This window comes from Podarcis erhardii (assembly GCF_964252035.2).
Source record: "Podarcis erhardii genome assembly, chromosome: 6".
In the NCBI taxonomy this organism is placed as follows: Eukaryota; Metazoa; Chordata; class Lepidosauria; order Squamata; family Lacertidae; genus Podarcis; species Podarcis erhardii.
Window position 1 is genome coordinate 97,577,503 of NC_138510.1, and position 19,606 is coordinate 97,597,108.

At 44.9% G+C, this 19,606-nt stretch overlaps 2 protein-coding genes across 6 annotated transcripts in view; one reads left to right on the forward strand and one right to left on the reverse strand.

The window, feature by feature from the left end:
• The window catches only part of ANKRD45 (ankyrin repeat domain 45), a 31,783-nt gene extending 21,302 nt beyond the window's left edge, over nt 1-10,481 (forward strand). For 4 of the 5 annotated variants that reach the window (XM_081867370.1, XM_081867374.1, XM_081867372.1 and 1 more), the window contains exons 5-7: nt 63-201; nt 8,177-8,218; nt 9,973-10,481. In XM_081867370.1, coding sequence (XP_081723496.1) covers nt 63-201; nt 8,177-8,218; nt 9,973-9,983 — 192 coding nt within the window. In that variant the 3' untranslated portion in view covers nt 9,984-10,481. The remainder of the gene's footprint in view (nt 1-62; nt 202-8,176; nt 8,219-9,972) is intronic. The other variant, XM_081867371.1, reaches the window with a different exon arrangement.
• Nucleotides 3,673-15,936, reverse strand: PRDX6 (peroxiredoxin 6). The gene is made up of 5 exons (XM_081867389.1): nt 15,784-15,936; nt 12,058-12,214; nt 7,522-7,668; nt 6,441-6,587; nt 3,673-4,430 (listed from the first exon to the last, which is right to left on the reverse strand). The coding sequence occupies exons 1-5, from the start codon at nt 15,873-15,875 to the stop codon at nt 4,299-4,301; spliced, it is 675 nt and encodes a 224-aa protein (XP_081723515.1). The 5' UTR covers nt 15,876-15,936; the 3' UTR covers nt 3,673-4,298.
• Between the last annotated feature and the right edge of the window lie 3,670 nt (nt 15,937-19,606).

The window sequence follows — 19,606 nt, forward strand, 5'->3', positions numbered from 1 at the left end:
AAGTGGTTGGTTAGTTTCTCTAGTTTCCCATATGACACACTCACTTTCCCCCCTCTGTGCAGAATATTTCTCTGAAGGCCTGTCAAGCCAAGTCAGATTGGCTTGAAAACACAAAAGAGGCTACTATGCAAGATTTTGTGGAGCAGAAACAGTTGCTGGAGGACATTATGCTTCCCATCTTCACAAAGTTGGCTACGCCCCGTGAGTACCAGAGCCCTGCTACTAAATGGAAATATTTTTCTTTGTATTTTTCTTTTGGAGAATCTTTCTTATGGAGAAAGATGTGCCGATGTACTGCTGAGTATCTGCCTTGGAAACCCTGCACATTCCACAGGATGTGGAATTAGGTTGTGTCTCCCCATTAGTGAAAACTGCAATACAAGTGGGAGTTCTGGCCATCTGCAAGGTACCTAATTTGGCCACAATGACACTAACCTTTGTTATATCCCATTTGGATTACTGCAATGTGCTCTACGAGGGTCTGCCTTTGAAAAGTGCTTAGAAACTTCGACTGGCTCAAAGAGCTGCAGCCAGACTGCTGACTGGGGCTGGTTATAGGGGGCAGATGACTCCCTTGATAGCTCCACTGGCTTCCTGTCTGTTTCTGGACACAATTCGAAGTGCTGGATATGACCTATAACTTGGAAAGGGCCTTCTCAGTGATTGCTCCTATACTATACTATACTATACTATACTATACTATACTATACTATACTATACTATACTATAGTTACAGATAGGTAGCCGTGTTGGTCTGCCATAGTCAAAACAAAACAAATTCCTTCCAGTAGCACCTTAAAGACCAACTAAGTCAGTTCTTGGTATGAGCTTTCGTGTGCATGCACACTTCTGTGTATCTGAAGAAGTGTGCATGCACACGAAAGCTCATACCAAGAACTGACTTAGTTGGTCTTTAAGGTGCTACTGGAATACTATACTATACTATACCTAGAGAAGCTAGACTGGCTCCATGTTGCTCTTCCGCCAGCTGGTAAATACCTTATTGTTCCAGCAGGCTTTTGGAAACTGCTTTTAATGAAAAGGCTGGTGTTGTGCTGTTTCTATTGCTAAGTATGTGTATGCTTTGAACAGATTATATATATGTATATCGTTTTAATTTTATAATACAATTGTAGAGTTGCTAGGGATCCCAAGGATCATCTAGTCCAACCCCCTGCAATGTAGGAATCTCAACTAAAGTATCCATGACAGATGGCTATCCAATATCTGCTTAAAAATCTCTTGAGGGAGACCATTCCACTGTTGAACAGTTCTTATTGTCAGAAAGTTTTTATTGATGTTTAGTTGGAATCTCCTTTCTTGTAAGTTGAAGCCATTGGTTTGAGTCTTAACCTCCAGAGCAGGAGACCACCTTTCTGCATCTTTAATGTGACAGCCCTTGATATATTTGAAGATGGCTATCATCTCTTCTCATTCTCCACTTTTCCAGGCTAAACATACCCAGCTCCTTCAACCGTTCCTCTACCGCTTGGTTTCCAAGTCCCTTGATCATCTTGGTTGCCCTCCTCTATACATGTTCCAGCTTGTCAACATCCGTCTTAGATTGTGGTGCCCAGAGTTGGACACAGTATTCCATGTGTGGTCTGACCAAGGCAGAACAGAGTGGTACTATTGTTTCTCCTGAACTGGACACTAGACTTCTGTTGATGCAGCCTAGAATAGCATTAGCTTTTTTTTGTTTCTGTGTCACACTGTTGGCTCGTGTTAAGCTTGTGGTCTACCAGGACCACAATGTCTAATTGCTTTTAAATTATTGTAGCATAGTTCATATTGGTAAATGCACACATTCACCACCTCTTTAATCTACTATGGAAGACATTGTACAGTTATAAGGAGGACCTTAAGGTCCATAAATACTAACACCCTAGTGGTCCTGGGCCCTAAGGAAGTCAGATTAGCCTCAGCCAGAGCCAGGGCCTTTTCTGCGCTGGCTCTGGCCTGGTGGAAAGCTCTGTCTCATGAGACCAGGGCCCTGCAGGATCTGATTTCTTTCCGCAGGGCCTGGAAGACAGAGTTGTTCCGCCTGGCCTTTGGCTTGGGATCCACTTGATCCCCTCCCCCTCTTCCCCTTTTTCCTTTTTCCTTTCTCTTTCTGTGATGGAATTCCCATTTGGGGACTTCCCTGGCTTTTTTCTGGCCCACATAGGACCAGTCTGGATAGTTGGCCTTGGTAATGACTTGACATTTTCATCCCCCCAAAAGTTTTTGATTTGAGTTCCTACTGAAATGAGGCTGCATTTGATGTTTTAATGTCACATTTTAATCTTGTTTTTAAGTTGTATTTCAATCAATTGTTTTTATACCTGGTGTCAGCTGCCCTGAGCCTGGTCTTGGCTTATTATTACAGTGGTGCCTCGCAAGACGAAATTAATCCGTTCCGCAAGTCTCTTCGTCTTGCGGTTTTTTTGTCTTGCGAAGCACGGCTATTAGTGGCTTAGCGGCTATTAGCGGCTTTAAGAAAAGGGGGGGAAACTTGCAAGAACTCGCAAGACGTTTTCATCTTGCGAAGCAAGCCCATAGGGAAATTCGTCTTGCGAAGCACCTCAAAAAACGGAAAACTCTTTCATCTAGCGAGTTTTTTGTCTTGCGAGGCATTCGTCTTGTGGGGCACCACTGTATTATTATTATTTGATAAGCATAATAAAATTTTGAAGCTGAGCAATGCGAGCCCTGCCTTTTGGAATCTGCCTGCAGCTTTTCTTCTTAGCAAGCCTGTAGGATCACTTTATTAGAATTAATGCCTTTCTACAAAATACTTCCTAGTCTCATAAAGCTTTGTTGGTTAGGTTTGTTGGTTCTCCTCTTCCACATTCAACTTTTTCTGATGAGAACCAGCAAAGGCCTGAGCTAGGGAATACTTAAATGGCTCGGCCCCAGGAGCACATTGTTCCTACTCATACAACTAATCTTCTTATGCAGCCCTTTTCAAATTATAAAAAGTCATTAACTGCTCTAGTGCACTTTTAAAAATCCAATAGCTGAAGTGCTTAAAGCAGAGGTAGGCATGATATAAGCCTTTCCCTTTCTGCAGCAGGTTGTTTGACTACTGTATTACATTCCATTGCTGTTTGCAATATTTAAGCAGTAGATGCTCTCAGGAGTTGAAAACACTCTTTGCTGGTAACAGCAGCATAGGGTAGAAAAGTCAGAGTGACTAAAAGCAAGACCAAATAAAGCATTCAAGATGAAGTTTACAAAATGCAGGTGCTCTAACAATTCGTTTTTTCAAAAAGCCATAGCGCGAAGTTTTCCTTTCCTAGAGAGACCAAAACCACTATTTATTTAGAATATAGTTGTACCTTGGTTATCAAAGGGAATCCGTTTCGGAAGTCCGAAGTTTGACTTCCAAAAACATTTGAAAACCAAGGTGTGGCTTCCAATTGGCTGCAGGAGCTACAGTTCTCTTTGGCCAGGCTGACTGGGATTGATGGGAGTCCAGGAACATAGTGGAGGGCCAGTTTTGCCACCCCTGCTCTACAGTCATGTTTCCATTCTAGCATTGTTATTCTAGTTAGGCCTAAACAGATTATTTGAGGGGGATTCCCAGTTTATATTAGCTGATCCGAATAGAGACCTTGTATGCTGCACAATTTGTATTTCAAAAATGCATGATTTTATATATTACAGAATTAGTGGATAGCAGACAACAGATTTTAATAGCTAGTTTTATTTCCTGAATAAGAGAACAAAAAAAAAAAAAAAAAGGTTGAAAGTCTTTTTGGTATAGCCATCAATCCAATGTAACCAATACAGACTAGGTGGTTAATACAAGCCTTTCCAGATTAGGCATTTGATTAGTAGGACAAATTAATTTGAAATAAAGGCCCAGGAAAACTGCAACAAGCTTCAGCTGTGCAAACAATCTTGTCACAATCATTTCTAGTGAAATATGCTCAAGAACCCTACCTCATTTGACCCCACAGCCTGTACAGTGGTTAGCTGAACAGTTTTATTTTGAGATTTTCTGCACATAGCAGCACAAGAGATTGTTTGCCCACTTACTAAAATTTTCAGTGACAAAGAAATAATCTGTTATCTGAAAAGTGTGTTTATACATGGCTAAAGAGCAGAAAATTGATTATTCATTTAAAATAAACCCATGACAACTGATCACATGTCTGAACAGATCAACCCCGTGATGACTAGCTGGGACTCAGTCACTCTGCTAAATATTGTGTGCTTGGCAAATCTACTTCCACACAAGATAGTTAATGCAGCTTTTCCTACAGAGCCCCTGTGATCAGCATTCTGGTTTGTTCGATCTCTCTTCACAGTTGCTATTGAGGCTGAGGGGTGTAACGCAGGTATTTCTTTCCTGATGGAAGTTCTTTGGTGCAAACTCCTCCTGGAAAGAGCTTGTCAACCTCTTCTTCTGGTACACTTGGAATCACCATGACCTGGTCCCCAGGCTCATGAGGAAAGAAGGAGAGGAGACTTTTAGTAAGTAGCGCCATACTTCAGAGAGCTGCAGACCCTCTGATCCTCCAGTCCTGTCAGTGAAGACCAGAACCTTCAGTCTGCTGAAGCTTATTGCATTTGTGAAAAACACACCGATCCTCTTACATAGAAGCTTTCACTGAAGTAGGAATATATATTCAGTTTCCCACACGGATATTCCCCAATGCACATGTAATATGCAAACAGACAAACCCTACATACCATATTGGCCCGATTATAAGACGCACCCACAAATAAGCCGGGCCTTTAAAATTCAATGCTTATTTGTGGGTGCGGCCCGCCTCCCGGCTCTACTGCCCTGAAGGGGGGGGGGGCGGCCGGCACCAGTTCCGACTGTGCTGCGTGCCCACCTCCCGACACTACTGCCCCCAACACTGCCTCCCCAAGCAGGCTTGGGAGTCGCAGGCAGGTGGTGCGCCATTGCCTATGCTCCCAGGCTGCTTCCCCTTTGTTTTGACAAATCAGGGGAGGCTTGGGAGTCGTGGGCAGCACGCTGTTGTCCCACACCCCTGATGGCCCTCCTGCGCAACTGTTTCAGAAGCAATATCATAAGGTTGTGAATATAAGCCGCACTTTAACTTTTCCAGATTGGGATTTGGGGAAAAAGTGTGGCTTATATTCGGGCCAATACAGTACTACATAAAAATGCCAACTGTATAAGGTTGCACAAATTGCAGGAGCCAGTTTCAGTCAAGCAATGAAAATCTCGCACACACATTATCAGTTCAAGGCGAAGTTGGTCTTTTAAAAGGATGTTATTTAAGTATCTGTGTGCCCTAAGGGAAGGCAAAAGACCATACGCCAATGGCCAGAGACAGTTTCATCTTTCTTTCATTTTTGTACCGCATTATATACTGTCTTTCTGTGAAGCCACTAAAGGCAGTGTACAATTTAAACTATGTGAACCACCTTTAATGCCTTGTTAGAAAGGAGGTATATAAATATAGTGAATAAACCAATTGCATTCCTAGGCACGCTTACCTAGTAAACCTGCATAAGATTGTGCTGTAAATAATGTTCAATACCACATTTTCATAATGTACAAGTAATAAAATCTATATATTCCCAGAACCCACAGTTGGAAATTGGTCAATTTAGTTATCAAACTGTTCATTTGAACAGCTTATGCTGACATTGTAAATCAGGAACTGTAATTTACAGCCACAGGGATAGTGGAATATGTATCGAGAGCCAGAAGGGGAAACAGAGCAGCAGGGTTCAAAAGTCCCACTATCTGGTCACTAAAGACAATGCCTTGGTGACTCAATAGAAGCTTTCAGAGGCATCTCTGCTGATCTTTCAAGAAAGCAAAAGGAGTAAGTGGCCCTCCTTCAGCAAATTATTTAGGTCAATAATAATGGTATCATTGGGACTCCCGGGGTAAGTTGCTCTAGCTAACTGAATAAAAGTAGCAACATATTCAAGCTTACTGCGCTGTTCCCTAATTAGTTTATTCTAATTGAACTGGATGCAACTTCCCCTTCCCAGAAGACAGAAGCTGAATTTAGACTCACATATGTAGCAGGGTAGGGACGCAGGTGGTGCTGTGGGTAAAACCTCAGCGCCTAGGACTTGCCAATCGCATGGTCGGCGGTTCGAATCCCCGCGGCAGGGTGCGCTCCCGTCCTTCGGTCCCAGCACCTGCCAACCTAGCAGTTCGAAAGCACCCCCGGGTGCAAGTAGATAAATAGGGACCGCTTACCAGTGGGAAGGTAAACGGCATTCTGTGTGCTGCGCTGGCTCGCCAGATGCAGCTTGTCATGCTGGCCACGTGCCCCGGAAGTGTCTGCGGACAGCGCTGGCTCCCGGCCTATAGAGTGAGATGAGCGCACAACCCTAGAGTCTGTCAAGACTGGCCCGGATGGGCAGGGGTACCTTTACCTGTACCTTTATGTAGCAGGGTACTGCTATCTGACAGTGTGAGGAAACTTCAGAATTTAATGTTAACGAAGTATAGTTACCTTCCAATCAACTGGGGTAGCAACCTTCTTAGCAGCTGTTAGCTGTAGGGAATCAACCACTCTCAGAATCTCATCAAAGTTTCTGCCAGTGGTTGCTGGGTAGAGGATAGAGAGTTTGAGTTTCTTGTCCGGGCCAAAGACAAATACCTATAAAAGCAAAGCCACAGAATGAGAACCTGAAAATCATGCCAGATGAGCTATTCTTTTACAACTCATCCCCCACATTCACTCCTTTTCAAAAATATTTTGGAATTATAGTTGTCTGTAGTAGAAAGGTCTACTTTACAGGAAGTGTTCTCATCTGACTTCTGGCATACAGTGATCTGACTGTAATATTTCTGCCCTGGATTTGTAGTCCTAAACAGGCAAAAGTGATAAAATTTATTTACTGGTAAAACTGGGAAGATTTCAAAAGAATTTTGAATATCTCTGAAGGTTAGCAGCTTCTCCCCACAAGCTAACTGATCTGAAAGACAGGAATAATACTACCCTAGGAAGGGATCACCCTTCTTTATTGGTAACTTTGGAATTTAGAAAAAGTACTTTTGTGAGTGTGAGTCACAAAATGACTGTCAATTCTAAAAAAGCAGAAAATAGTGTGGCTATGACCCCACCAACATTTTTTTCCAGATGGTAACATTGGGGATTAAATCATTCTCCAGTGTTCCAAATCCAGTCAGTTTTGCTGTCCCAAAATAGTCTGCCCCTGGTGTCCAGCTGTTGGTGTGAGAAAGTGTGAGTTAATGAGAATGAATATGAGTGTGTATGTGCATGAGCATGTGTTTGAATTAACAGCCCAAGGCACTGCCAGCCACATCAACTGGCTTCTGGCCCCCAAGGAGAGAGGGCTGTGGCACTCAGGTCTCGCTTCCAGCCTTCCTGCAGACATCTCATTGGCCACTGTGAGAACAGGATACTGGACTAGAGGGATCACTAGCCTGATCCAGAAGCTCTTCTTAGGTTCCTAAGCACCCACCCATCATCACACGTGGCCCTTGGGGGCAAAAAGTTTGTCCATCCCATAATACAAAGAATGAAAAGCTAATTGCAGCCTGCAGTGTTAGAGGCTCTCAATACTTACCACACGGGCAGTCAGAGGAATACCATCCTTGTCTCTCTCATCTGGGTCTAGCATGCCCAGCTGGACTGCAAGCTCCCGTTTTGAGTCAGCAATTATGGGAAAGGGGAGCTGCTCTTTGGCCTCATCTCCATTGTAGGCATTGATGTCCTACAGGGGAGAAAATTTTTAGTGTTGGGTCACTGGTACAAAAGAACATAGGACAGACGACAAGTGGTATTCACACGACTCGTATTCCTGGTATACAGCGGTATCTTTAAAAGGCAATTCAGGAAGAGGGGTTCAAGGCTTCTTGCCAACAAACTAGTCTTCTGTGTTCAAACAGCATTTTCTTTACAGAGAAATCCACATTCAAACCTATGCACATCTGTTTGGTTCCATTCAGTTTAATTGCACTTTTTACCAGGTTTTAAGCCTGTATAGGATTGAAGCCTTGGTCAAGTGAAGCTGTCCCTGAAATCTGAAGTGGTCTACAGCCCAAGCCCAGGCTTACCATCTCAGTGAGAAATAGGCTTACATGTGAGTTCCACTGAATTATATGACACGTTCAGCCTAACCTTACGCATGGTAACTTAGAAATTAGGTATGTCACTCAAGCAAAGCACACATTGTCCGCCTGTTTGAGGACAGGGCTAAAATATTTCATTGTTGATTGCAGGTGTGCAAGACTCCGTCAACAAAAAAATGGGGACTCCTTCAGGTAAGTGACACTGCAAACTACAACTAGAGTCACAGATAATCATGATTACCAATCTCATTCAGCCCAACAGTAAGTACGTTGCTAATGATCAATCTGTTTGTAAGACGTATTCTAGAGGGCTTTGGCGATAGCAGCATGTTTACCACTACAGAAACTGTAGTGGTGTAGAAACTGTTAAAACTTTTTTCAAATATTATACAAATAAGATTCTATAAGCCTCCTCTCAAGTGAGAGAGCAGGCTGACTCACAGGCTGCATGGGAGAAAGGCCACAAGCTGAGTGCAGTTGCACTAAGGAACTAGCCATAAAGCATGTCACACATAAAGAGTGGAGGGAACTGGCATAGAAGGCAGTAGCAAAGTTATGACAAAGAAATTATTGGCAAAGATATGACAAAGAAGTAACTAAGAAGTTTAATCATCATCATCAACAGGAGGCATAAAAGTGTAGCATACTATACCGTATTTTTTGCCCTATAGGACTCACTTTTTCCCCTCCAAAAATGAAGGGGAAATGTGTGTGTGTCCTATGGGGCGAATGCAGGCTCCTTGGCTTCAGCGATAGCAACGCGAAGCCTCTGAAGCCTGTGCTCCGGAGGCTTCGCATTGCTTTCGCTGAAGCCAGGAGAGTCTGCTCTTTGAGGCTGGCGGTGGGGGAAAGCAGCACTTCCCCCTATCGCCAGCCCCAGAGGATCGGGGGGCAGCGGGAAGGCGCGCGACACCTTCCTGCTACTCTCCGACCCGGCTGAGGCTGGTGGTGGGGGAAAGCAGTGCTTCCCCCCATCGCCAGCCCCACAATCTGGGTCAAAATGCCCGCAGGAGCCGCGTGCACTTTAAAGGGTGCGCGGCTTCTGCGGGCTTTTCCCCGAGGGAGAAGGGACTGACTGGCCGAGTCCGTCCCTTCTCCCTCCTGTGGGCTTTTGCGGGAGATGGGAGAATTCCCCCACCTCCCGCAAAAGCACGCGGAAGCCGCACGCTCTTTAAAGGCTGCGCGGCTTCTGCAGGCTTTTCTACGAGGTGGGCGAATTCCCCCACCTCGTAGAAAAGCCTGCAGGATGCCGCGCATCCTTTAAAGAGCGCGCCGCTCTTGGGGGCTTTCCCCCGAGAAGGGACAAGGGACTGACTGGCCGTTTCAGTCCCTTCTCCCTCCTGGTTGAAAAGCCCGCAGGAGTCGTGTGTGGCTCCTGTGGGCTTTTGCGGGAGGTGGGGGAATTCGGCCACCTCCCGCAAAAGCAGGGAGAAGGTCTTGGAGTAGCGCACAGGCTGCACGCAGCCTGTCCGCTGCTCCCAGAGCTCCCGGGGGGGGGGGCTGTCATATTTTTTTTCTTGATTCCCCCCCCCCGAAAACTAGGTGCGCCCTATGGGCCGGTGCACCCTATAGGGCGAAAAATACGGTTATATTATTTAGAATAATCTAATGCTGCTTTCCCCCATTTGCCTGAACTTTATGCATAAATCTTAAGGTGGAAGATTTAAGACACACACCAAAAGAAGAACCTTTGATTTGAGTAACTCCTTTGAGGTGTTCTTTGAGTAACTCCTTTGAGGTGTTCTGCAAGTTCCCAGGACACATTAGTGATCTGCAAGTGAACTTAAGTGATATGTTCTAGACTAGAGAATCTTGCAGTCAATCTAGAGTCAGTCTTGAAGTCAGCATGGAGTGCAAATGAAATCAAAGACTTCATTTCCAAGTGTTAACCTTTCTTTGAAACTTAATTCTACACAAAACTAATATATATGCATTTTTTTCCTCAGCAGAACATTAAAAAGTTTCAGTCAACACAGATGGCATCTTGATGTTCAACTGAAGTCCCAACACAAATGCTACTATTCACCTAGCTACAATGTCTTCTGAAGACAGGCAACCTTTGTTCATTCTTTTCTCAGATATAAAATGTGACATAACTTTTATTTTTCTCCTTATATCCTATTATTCAACCACCAGATGTCCATACTCTCTAGAGAAACACTTGCTTTTTGTTTTAATAGGACCAACTAGTCACAAATAAGCTTTCAAATACTTCCTCACTACTTTGGCTTTTAAGTTGAACCTAATAAAAGAGTCATGATACTGCTACAATTTCTTTTTAACAGACCAGAATTAGTTTTCACCTCTGACAACTAGTGAAATGGCACACTTCCATTTTAAATATAACTGCCATGTATTGGGAGCAATATTCAATTTGTTATTACTGCCCTGGATCCAAGACAAAATAGAACAGTTCCATATATTTCTAATAAAATATATTCTCAAGTTTATACAATCTTATTTTGCATTTGCTTTATATGTAACATACTTCATTATCTAGAGAAAGTGTCAAGTTGAGCCTTGGAAGGAGAACATATTTGCCTAACAAAGAGTTCTGTCCTGAAATAACTCTCTCCACCACATAATATGGCTTCACAACAGCCTTTCCCTTGTGCTCTCAGACAACTGACTGGTTTGACAGGGTGGCAATACAAGCTAGTTGGCACCGCATTTAAAAGAGCATGTTGGACAACTTGGCAAGGGACACTTCCTGGTATATTTGTGACTAGACTTTAATCATTTTACACATCCCAAACTGAGGCAGATAGATCCTTCTAAGTAAAAGGGCAGTTAATTCCTCAAAGTCAATTTAAGCTGAAAGTTTTCTTTTAACAAGAAGCAATATGCAAAAAAAATTCAAAACAAACCCATTGTTAATTGTTTTCAATTCCACAGTAAAGTCCAAATATAGTGTAGAGACTGGTTTTGAACAGAACAGCAACAATTTAGACTATAGAATAGTATTCATAGATTACTAAACAATAAAAAAATCATTCACCCTACTCATGAAAATGTAATGCAAATTATTTCTTTTACATGCTCAAACAGGCACATTAGCTGCTGCCTTCCAACACATCCACTACTTACTTCATAGCCCCACGGTCCTAATCATGGCGCCCAGTTTTGGAACACAGTGCAGATTTAATCTGAGGTTCTGTGTCCACTTTAAAGCCTAGATGCCAGTGTTCTGCCTTGTGGAGCTCTAGCATGCACCAGCATCACTAAGAAGACTAATCTTAATCCATTTTAAAAAGATCAGGGTTCAGGGACTGCAAGTTATCAATGTAAAGGGATCAACTTGGTGCTATTCTTGAGTTTTATGAAGCTACTGTCTATCTGATAGTTCTTGTTTCGGAACCATATTATACAAGGAACATCACTATTATTGTCACAGAATAGTCCATGTGTCAGATCAGCAAAGTTATTAGTACAGCAGCATATAGCAGCTTTAGTGTTGGATATACTTTTGATACAATATTGCCTCTACATTTAGTGCTACACTCTGGCACATCTGCCAGGATTTTGGGAGCTTTTACTTTCAACTTACATTAACTGCAGCTTGTCACAACATCCAAACAGAAACAAACTGCAGTTATTCTTAATTACGATTAATGGAAACAAACCAATTTCAAATCATGGTTTACAAACCTGGTTTGTTTCAAAAGGCCATATTTTGGTTCAACCACCATTTAGGATTCAGTTGTAATGCTAAACTTTGGTTAAACTGATGTAGAAGCCAGTGGCGGAGAGCAGGCGGGGGCGGGGCTGGTGCACGTCCTGGGGGGCGTGGTATGTCGCCCATAGGGGCGTGGAGCCCAGCGCACGGGGCAGACCCTGCCGGGATCACGCTGCCGGGGGCAGTGCACTCACCCCCCCCCCACGCCTCTTCCTCCACCAGTGGCAGAAGCTTCTCTTCTTAGATATACTTCAGAGAAGGATGGGAGGGTGGGGTGTGTAAGTCCTTGTGTGAGCCAAGCCTGCAAGTCCTACACTTCTTCAGTTGACTGGTGCTATTATTTATCTCCATATACCTTGCTCCAACAGAGATGGTCTTTGACATCATCAATAGAGAGGGCTATCATTTTAATGTTACGCTTTGCAAACTCTGGTGCCAGCTTTGCTGCTCTGCCAAGCTCTGTTGTACACACGGGTGTAAAATCTCGTGGATGAGAGAACAGGATGCCCCATCTGAAAGAAAAACAACATGGCACTGTCTTGATGGGTAGGGTAACACTGAAATCGAGTCATGCAAAGCTTATTTAAGACCTCCTAATCAGACCAAACAATTCAAGTTTCTTTTTCCTGTTAGTTAAAACTAAGCAAATTTCCTTTTTAGACTCCCTACTCTCTTTTTGTTATATTAACTTTGACATCCATTCCCTTCAGCAGCAGCAGGAGTTTCATTCTTCATTAGAGTTTTCAGTCTCCATGACCTTCTTAACTGAAGCATCACACAGTTGACACTCCACTGACGGCTAATACTACCTCCACCCCTCAGAACTGGTCTCGCTGCCTTTGTAAGACTTTCAGGGAGCCTCATACACCATAGCTTTTCACCATAGTACACAGCCTGCCAAGGTTCCTGAGTCAGCAATGCTTTTGTATAGTACAAATTGTATAGTACAAACAATGTGAATGAGTACTGGCATTGTCATTTTAGGCAGCTTAGCACATTACTGCTATGGGTGCAAACCTCAGTGTAAACTGCTTCCCCCTTTGCTACATTAAGGTGATATTAAAGTCACCGAGTGTCATGAAATATATACCCTACTCTACACCCTACTCCTCCAGGAGGCACACACTTTTTAGACAATATGCCTCAGAATTCCAAGAGGAAATAAATGCATGCATACCACATAGATATATACCTCAAAAGGAGTGACCACTCAGAAGGTGTTTTGAAGAAGTCCCAGAGCTACTGAAATTGTGTCTAACTAGGATTTCTGTCCCACTTCTAGCAGATATTAAGCTTATTCAGCAGATGGTAAATTGTCAAGGTTCCATTAACAGAATGGGATAACCAGTAATTAAGGATTTTCATGTCTTCCCATATTCTGCCCCCTACTTTCTTTTTAAAAAACAAAGCCTAGGAACACTAAAAAGCAACTTTGATCACTTGGTTTCATGAGACATTCCACAGTTGGTGTCTTAATATTTGGGTAAGTTCTGCTTCCTTTTGCAAGAAAGCATGTTACTCCAATGATGTCTTCCCTTTATGGTGGCTGCCGTGAGAACTGGTTGTGAGGGAGAGCTGGGGAAAGAACTGAGAAAGTTGCTTCAGGATGCGTCAGTAAGTCTTAGCCATGGGAGAAGAGAAGCACTTCCTGTTATCCTAGAAGCAGGAAGCTCTCGGAGTCGGTTAGGTGTACTTTGGAACCCTAAAATATCAGGTTTGGTTTCGACATGCATTTTACAACAATACTGCCCTGACAGGTGGCTTAGAATTACTGCAGAGCGTACAACAGCCAAATTAAAAAGTGAATTATGCAGCCCATTCATAACTCTTCTCTAGATTTCAGTGGATATAGTAAGCATTTTATTTGCCCTGTAGCCAAGTAACATCTTCTGCCAGGCGATCTTGGCCAACACCTTCCTGTTGCAAAGGTTCATTCTCTAGTCAAACATTACACTAAGCCTCAATAAGTGGCGTCAAGCACCATAAATTTACCCTTTGGTCTCCTGACTATCACAACTGCTTTGGAGATGAATTTTATTGTTTAAACTCTGGTCCTCAACTATAAAGAAAGCAAATATTTACTGAGTCAGTTAGCAATGCCATTTAAGATATACAAGTTAAACAATGAATTTAGAAACATATTTCTGCATCTTTTAAAATAGCTGTTTCTGTTGTTTGCTGCCCACATGAAAAAGTTCCAGCACACAGTGTTCTCAAGCTTGCTTTTAGCAGTGTGTGTGTGGGGGGGGGTACTTTCCCAAAGTCACTGTGTGATCTCTAGTACAAATAAATAATAACACATTTGAACTAAAGAGATAATACTGACTGCAGCATATTTTATATCAATTATGAGTAAGAAGCCTACTGCTGCTATTTGAAATATGGTATGTGTATGTAAACTTTTTGTGCTTTTTTGTATTAGAGCTGTATAGATAGTATTTGAATATATTCCATGAATTTTTTAAGACCACTGCATAATTTCTCTTGCCTCACCTATCAAGTTTAGTGAACAAGGAGTTTGAAAAAATATTATTGAAGATGGAAACCTGCCCAAATCATAAGCACTTCACGGAATCTTAAGGACTATTTGGCATATTTAAGACCAAATAGTGTGCTCTATGACTATGCCACAAGATTGTATTACAATGCTTAACATACCACTGATGGGTAACATTTTTGAAATGCCACTCATGTACTGCATTTCAAATACAGCACTGGAATCTCACTTATCTTCTTACAATCACTGGGCATGGAGGCATTGTGAAAGAAATACAGTGGTACCTCGGGTTAAGTACTTAATTCGTTCCGGAGGTCCGTTCTTAACCTGAAACTGTTCTTAACCTGAACCACCACTTTAGCTAATGGGGCCTCCTGCTGCGCTGCTGGAGCACGATTTCTGTTCTCATCCTGAAGCAAAGTTCTTAACCTGAAGCACTATTTCTGGGTTAGCAGAGTCTGTAACCTGAAGCGTATGTAACCCGAGGTACCACTGTACGACTTACCAACGCTTAAAGGTCTCAAAGAACAGTTAACCATGAGTCCTGGTTTGGAGGGCACACCAAGCCCAACCGTGGCTTAGTTTAGTGCAGTGTAGTAGCAAAAAGCTACAGGAATGAGCAGAGCAGCTTGCAAGCCCCCCCTTCAGAAGCCCCCGCAGGAAGCCAAAGGTTGGCTCCACATGTTGCCCTACACTTCCTTCGCTTTATATAGAATTGTATATATTTGTTTACTTACTACAACAACTATTTGCACCCCACCTGTTAGGATATGAATTCTTCCAAGGCAGCATACTAGTAAAGTCAGAATGCGTTAAGAAAAACGCGAGAGAGTAACAGAAGAGCTTAAGGCACTGGGCTATTCCCAAGAAGGCGATCGGGGTGGGGTGGGGGGGGAGACAGCAGCTGGAGCAGCCTCGTCTTCTTCGCCAGCCTCCCGCTGCCGGGGTCCTTCCCCCAAGGCGGCAGCTTGCAAAAAAGGGAAGGGGGGTCATTCAAACCCGTTCAAGTGCGCGGCTCCCCGCCCAGGGAATCCCGGGAACTGTAGTCCGCTCTGCGGAGCCGCAGCCACGACTGCGCCCGGGATTGTTTGGGGAGGGAGCAGCAGCCCCGCGCTTGAGGCGCAGCTTGGACCCACGAGTGCGCCCTGCGCAGCCCGCCAGCCCCTCGGCCCTCAACAGTGGCGGAGCGCGGGTTGTCAGCACCCGGGGCAAGGCAAGGAATTTGCGCCCCCTAACCCGGGGATTTGCGCCCCCTAACCCGGGGATTTGCGCCCCCTAACCCGGGGATTTGCGCCCCCTAACCCGGGGATTTGCGCCCCCTAACCCGGGGATTTGCGCCCCCTAACCCGGGGATTTGCGCCCCCTAACCCGTGGATTTGCGCCCCCTAACCCTAACCCCCAGATGTTGCGCCCGGTGCGGCCGGCCCCCCCCTGCACCCCCGCGCTACGCCCCTGGCCCTGAAAGCGGAGCCCCCCCCCGCGCAGGAGAGAGCGCGGAGCCGCGCAGCGCCAGCCTCAGGAGCGCAGCCCTTGCGCGGCGGCGGCGGCGGCGGCGGCGAGCCAGCAGTGAGTGGTGCTACTCACGAGTTTCCCAGGAAGTCGTGGAAGCGGAGGGGGCCGTGCGTGGTGTCGGCGTGGAAGTTGGGCGCCTCGTCGCCCAGCAGCAGGCCCGGCATGGCAGCGGCGAGAAGGGCGGCTCAGCTGCGTCCGGCGCGCGCGGGCCAGAAGCCAGACAACCAGGGCGGCGCGGCTGCGCAGAAGGCGCCGCTTTCTGGCGGGGGCGGGACCTCGCGCGCCCAAATTCCGAGCAGCAGCAACAGCAAAAACTCCACAATGCCCGAGTTGCTGTTCCTGGTCTTTTTTGGGGGCGGGGGGGCTTTATTTTTAGATCTCATGTTACGATTTATAGCTCTGTTTTGTTCTGCACTTTTTGATGTGTTTGACCTGCGTGGTTTGTGGCTACTTTTGTAACTACGCAAATCTTTTCGCCGCCTAGAGCTCGTGGTTTGACTTCTGGAAAGACGGCCTGCAGATTAAATTAAGAGGAGGGAACCTCCAAAACCCGGGGGGGGGGGTTGAGGACAAGTGCTCCGGAATTCCGTAGGATATAAACTTCCGAGAAGACAGGCTTGCGGTCGGACTGCCAAAAAATAAAATAAAAATGATTGCATGCAAAAGTGCACATGTTTAGTCAGGAATATGGATTTCAACGAATATGGATTTCAATACTCCTGATTGTATCCTGATGCAAGTGTCCAGATGAGAAAATCTGTGGTGCACGCAGATTGGATGAAGAATGTGAAGAAACTGGCGGGGGGGGGGGGAGTGAAGCAGGTTGAATCCTGACAAGACAGAAGTACTGTTTTGGGGGGGACTCCCTGGTCCTGAATGGGGTAACTGTGCCTCTGAAGGACCAGGTGCGCAGCCTGGGAGTCATTTTGGATTCACAACTGTCCATTGAGTTACAGGTTAATTCTGTGCCCAGGGCGGCTGTCTACCAGCTCCATCTGGTACGCTGGCTGAGACCCTACCTGCCTGCGCACTGTCTTCCCAGAGTGGGGCATGCTCTGGTTATCTCCCACTTGGACTCCTGCCATGCACTCTACATGGGGCTACCTTTAAGGTGACCCGGAAACTACAACTAATCCAGAATGCAGCAGCTAGACTGGTGACTGGGGGCGGCCTCTGAGACCACATAACACCAGTCTTGAAAGACCTACATTGGCTCCCAGTACGTTTCTGAGCACAATTCAAAGTGCTGGTGCTGACCTTTAAATCCCTAAACGGCCTCGGTCCAGTATACCTGAAGGAGCATCTCCACCCCCATCTCCACTGAGATCCAGCGCCGAGGGTCTTCTGGTGGTTCCCTCACTGCGAGAAGTGAGTTTACAGGGAACAAGGCAGAGGGCCTTCTCGGTAGTGGCTCTCTTCTGTGGACGGGGTGACCCACACAGTCATCTGTCGAGGAGCTCTGGGTAAGGAGGGTTCCTCAGACTGTGGGGTTGCCTGCCAGAGATGGGCGCTAAGCACCCCAAAAGCAGGGAGAGGTTGGGGGTCACTGCAGCCAGGTCTCCTCTTTCACACACCCTTGGTTCTTTTTTGCAGGGCAAGGCTGTGGTCCTTGTTGTATAGGAGATCCTAGGAAGAACTTGGCTGCAGGATCAGGCCAAAGGGAGCCCTTCCAGTTTTTGCAGCCAGGTGTCCATGAGAAGCCCTTAGCCATGTCTGTTGATTTCAGTGGGTGTGTTCTGGAGTGGGAGTTAGTTGGACACCACCCATGGGCGTAGCCGGGGGAGCAGGTGGGGCAGCTGCCCCCACCCATAATCAAGTAAATAAATAAAAACACTTAACTAAAAGTAGAAATTTGTAGAAGGATTTTGACAATTTTTTATGAGCACTTGGGATCAAAAAAAAGTAATGTCTGTTGAGACATTTCATTCCAAATCTGCTAGACAGAGTCAGACAGAGGGTGATTACAGGTGTGTGTCTTGCCCACCCCCACCCCCCACATAAATCTTGGCTACGCCCAAGATACCACCCATCCCAAAGAAAAAAAGTTGCTCAAATTTATATGTTGGAAACAGGTGGGGGAGAGGCAGTTTTTCTGTTTTCTTCAGGTAGACAGAATAACTTGGAAGGCAAAGATTTTCATGCAATTTCTGGTTGTTGTTTCCCTGCTGGCCTGTCGTTTATTTTTCTGTGTTTTATCAGCATGACTCGTTTTCTGTTACGACAAGAAGTACAATTTTGAAAGGACACTGGAGCCTGTGTCCTGATTGTGCAACAGACGCCGCAGAGCCCTCTGAGCATATGACGTGACTCCCTCACTTTCTCTGGCCTTCCTTCCATTCCTGCCTGGCTGTTTTCTTTCTGGCTTGGCTGTTTTGAAACTGTCAGGTCATGGTCATCGAGGGGAAACTCCAGATAGCTGCAGGAAACACACCCGCCTCAGGGTTTCTTCTCCCTCCCTCCCTTTCTATTTGTCTTAGGGATCACATTTCTAAAGATGCATGCATGTCACCAATGAGCAAGTGCATGATCTGAATTCATGACCTGTCTCCTTCTCCTAGGATGTCCTTACAAGACATCCTCCAGGAGTTCTCCCGCCTTGAGATTTGCAACCTCATGCCAGACGCGCTGAAGTCGTGCAAGTTCCAGAAGTGAAAAATGGCACTCTACAACAGAACCTGTCAGTGGGGGGAGCACGGCTGGCGGCTGCATAAACTACCCAGGTAGCTCACATGACACGTGATGTGAGTCGTGTGGGATGGGTTTTAGTTGGTAGGTGAGGATATCTTAATTACAATTCGCCCCTCCAGTCTCCTGTGGTGTTTTTGTTTTTGTTTTAAAATCCCATCCTTGGCAGCGAAAACAGAAGCTTTGAAAATTAGTCTGCAAAGCCTTCCCTTTTCAGAAATTCCAGCTTATGAAATAAGCTGGCTTCCTCTTTGTTAGCCCGCATAACAGAGAAACAGGCAACAACTTGTAAAGTAAGCTTAAAAATAGTGTCTACTTACTGAATAGTCTTGGATTGGCTCACAGCAAAGGCAGCGTAGAACTATGCAATGGAAGAAGTAAGGATTGGTTATAGTATCATCAAATATATGATACTGTATGTTTAAATTAGATTTTAAAAATGGGTTTCCGGATCGAAGCTCACACTTTGAAAGAGAATTATTATGGAATAAGGATAAATTATTGTCAAAAATGTATAACTTATTAGAATGGGAAATGAAAGACGAGTTAGTCAAAACTTCAACGACACACTGGGCAATGGATATAAGGCATAACATAGACTTCTGGGAGAAGTCTGGAAGTCTGGGAGAAACTGGAAGAATAATTTGAAATTTACTGCATGCTATACTTTGAAAGAGAATTATATAAAATTGATGCATAGATAGTATTTAGCCCCAAGTAGGTTGGTCAAGATGTACTGTACAAAGTTGGATCAGATCTGTGTTGGAAACACAGAGAAACGGAAGGAATGTTTTTTCACATGTGGTGGACCTGTAAAAAGGTTAAAGGCTATTGGGAAATGATCTGCAATGAGTTAAGAAGAACCTTTATTCAAAGAGGAGTGGATTTTTTTTGCTGAATATTTAGAAAATAATTGTGTGCAACTGAAAATGCTTTTAGTATTTAGATAAATTCAACAGTATGGTCAAAACCTTTGATATGAGAAGCAGGTGCTCTGGCTGCTGAGCCACAGTCCTTCCTCCAAAAAGAAAGGAAGGTTCCAGTCCTCTTGATATAAAGAAAGGGCCAATTTGAACAGGGACATTGAAAGCTGCTGTCTACCAGAGCTGCCGTGGTTTGAACCTGGGACCTTTGTGCCTGCAAGGCAGGAGCTGTTCCACTGAGCTGTGGCCCTTATTCCAAGAGGAGGGTTTGACAGGTGAAGCGCTTG

Excerpts from the sequence above, each read along its gene's own strand:
- PRDX6 (XM_081867389.1), bottom strand. The coding sequence starts at position 15,875 with ATGCCGGGCCTGCTGCTGGGCGACGAGGCGCCCAACTTCCACGCCGAC. Across the intron at positions 6,588-7,521 it reads TTCCTCTGACTGCCCGTGTG|GTATTTGTCTTTGGCCCGGA; the intron begins GTAAGTATTGAG and ends TTGCTTTTATAG. Across the intron at positions 4,431-6,440 it reads CTACCCCAGTTGATTGGAAG|CCTGGGGACCAGGTCATGGT; the intron begins GTAACTATACTT and ends TTTCCTCATGAG.